Below are 1,981 nucleotides of genomic sequence, written 5' to 3'. Positions count from 1 at the left end.
GATTACAGACAGCTGAGGCCACTTTTTTCTTTACCCATCTTTTAATTTTAGTCTAAAGGTTTTCAGCCTTGCAATTATTGGCTTTCTGGGTCAGATAATTCTGCACTGTGGGGCTGTCCTATGCTTGGTAGGAGGCTTAGCTGCATCCCTGGCCTCTACCCGCTAGATGCCAGAAATTCTCTAAGTTTTGACAACAAAAAATGTCCCTTGGAGAGTCAAATTTACCCCTTTAGAAGAAATGCTAATTCTGCCTTTTTTTTTTTTTTTTTGTAATTGCCTGCTACATCTTCACTATTTTGTAATTGGGATGTCAGAAACATCTAGTAGCTCCTTCTAGGACTGGGGAGTCCATTATGAAAGGAACAGTCACATTTCAGTCGTTCTTTTCTGACAGTTAGAGGCCTCACTACAATCCCTCTCATCACATCCTGTCCCCCACTACCTCACAATCCCAGGACAAAAAGACTCGACAGACTCCAGAATTTTGCAGCCTAGAGCTAGAATTCTGCATCTTCCCTGTGGTAGTGCTGGATGTCAGGGGCAGACAGGAGGGCACACTTCCAGCCCCACATAGGGAGAGACAGAATGAAATGCCAAGGGAGACACCAGTGGTAATGAGGACAAGAAGCTTTATTTTTTGACGAGGTCAGGCACAAACACTGCCAGTCCTTCACAGGTACAGGGGTAAGGGAACATGTGACATCCTGGACATCAGATAGGAAGTGCCTTCTGGGGAGAGCCCAGACCTTCCACAGGAAAACCCCCAGCTCAGCCTGTGAAAGCCAGAAGAGGGTATCTGGGAACTCGTGCATCAAGATGGGGTTTTCCTGGGCCCTTGGGATTCTTGTTTCCTCTAAAATCGCTTGTCTCAGCATCAGGATCCAGGTCAGCAGCAGCCTCCAGAACCATGGCCGCAGCCAGAGCCCCCGCCTTGCTGACCACTGCCCCTGTCACAGGAGTTGGACCTCTGGCGCCGGCATCGGTGGTGGCGCCTGTGGTGGCTCAGGCAGCAGCCGCCCTCAGAGCTGGGACCGCAGCCCCGGGAGCTTGGGGCACAGCCAGAGGAAGCTGGAGGCAGACACTGTGCTGGGCTCTTTGGGGGACACTTGGGTGAGGGGCACTTGGGTGGAGGTTGGCACTGCTGCTGGTTCTGCTGGCAGGACATCTTGTCAGGAGTTGAGTTGTCCTGGATGAAACAAAGCCACTTGTTAGTTTAAAATCTACAGTCCAATGTCTCTAAGACCAGCTGCCTCCTGAGGCACGAGCTGCAGGAGGGTGAGGGAAGCTGATGTGGAGTTGGTGGGACATGTCAGATGCCTCTCACTTTGTTCTCCACCTGGGACAGATTGCTGTGAGTCTAAGTGGGCATCCATGTTTCTGTTTCTCCAAAGAGGCTCTACGAATGCACCCTTTTGAAAAAAGGCATTCTGGAGAATGGATATCATAGGAAACATGTGCCAGCCTGAGTAGAAACAGGATGGGAAGGAATCATAAGCTTCTGTGGCCTTTGCAGGTCATGGAATTGCTGTCAGCTCCTGTAGGGGCTCCCTCCTGGCCCCACTTCCCGCATTGGTACCCTCTCTGCCATCCCCTCTCTGGGCTTTTGTTTCAGACCTCTCCATTTCCCTCTCTTCTGCTATGATCTTAGTTTTCCGTTCCAGCATCCCAAGTTGAGTCCCATCCCCTGCCGGACACTCACCAGGTGCAGAGGAGGCAGGCGAAGGCTGTTCCTGAGGAGACTGCGGATGAGGAGCCCAGGGCAGGAGTGCTTTTATCTTGTGCACGGTGTGTGATGCACAGCCTAGGCATGCTGCTGCTTTCACAACCAGGGGAGGTGACAACCAGGCACACGCCCAAGACTAGATTTGTAGCTTGGGTACTTCCATAATATCCAACCAATGACACTGAATCTGGAAGCAGGATCGCTGTCCACATACCTCTCACCTGGGAGCCTACCACTGCTTCCTTTCTTCCTCCCTTC

General features: G+C 51.5%; 1 protein-coding gene across 1 annotated transcript; it reads right to left on the bottom strand.

Annotated features, from left to right (window-relative positions):
* Window positions 1-609: 609 nt before the first annotated feature.
* Window positions 610-1,729, bottom strand: LCE3D (late cornified envelope 3D). The gene is made up of 2 exons (XM_011981022.1): window positions 1,700-1,729; window positions 610-1,186 (listed from the first exon to the last, which is right to left on the bottom strand). Exon 2 carries the CDS (start codon window positions 1,163-1,165, stop codon window positions 887-889), a length of 279 nt encoding a protein of 92 aa, XP_011836412.1. The 5' UTR covers window positions 1,166-1,186; window positions 1,700-1,729; the 3' UTR covers window positions 610-886.
* Between the last annotated feature and the right edge of the window lie 252 nt (window positions 1,730-1,981).

The sequence above is a fragment of the Mandrillus leucophaeus genome, unplaced genomic scaffold, assembly GCF_000951045.1.
Source record: "Mandrillus leucophaeus isolate KB7577 unplaced genomic scaffold, Mleu.le_1.0 Scaffold1049, whole genome shotgun sequence".
Taxonomy (NCBI): Eukaryota; Metazoa; Chordata; class Mammalia; order Primates; family Cercopithecidae; genus Mandrillus; species Mandrillus leucophaeus.
This window is presented reverse-complemented; position numbering and strand designations above follow the sequence as displayed.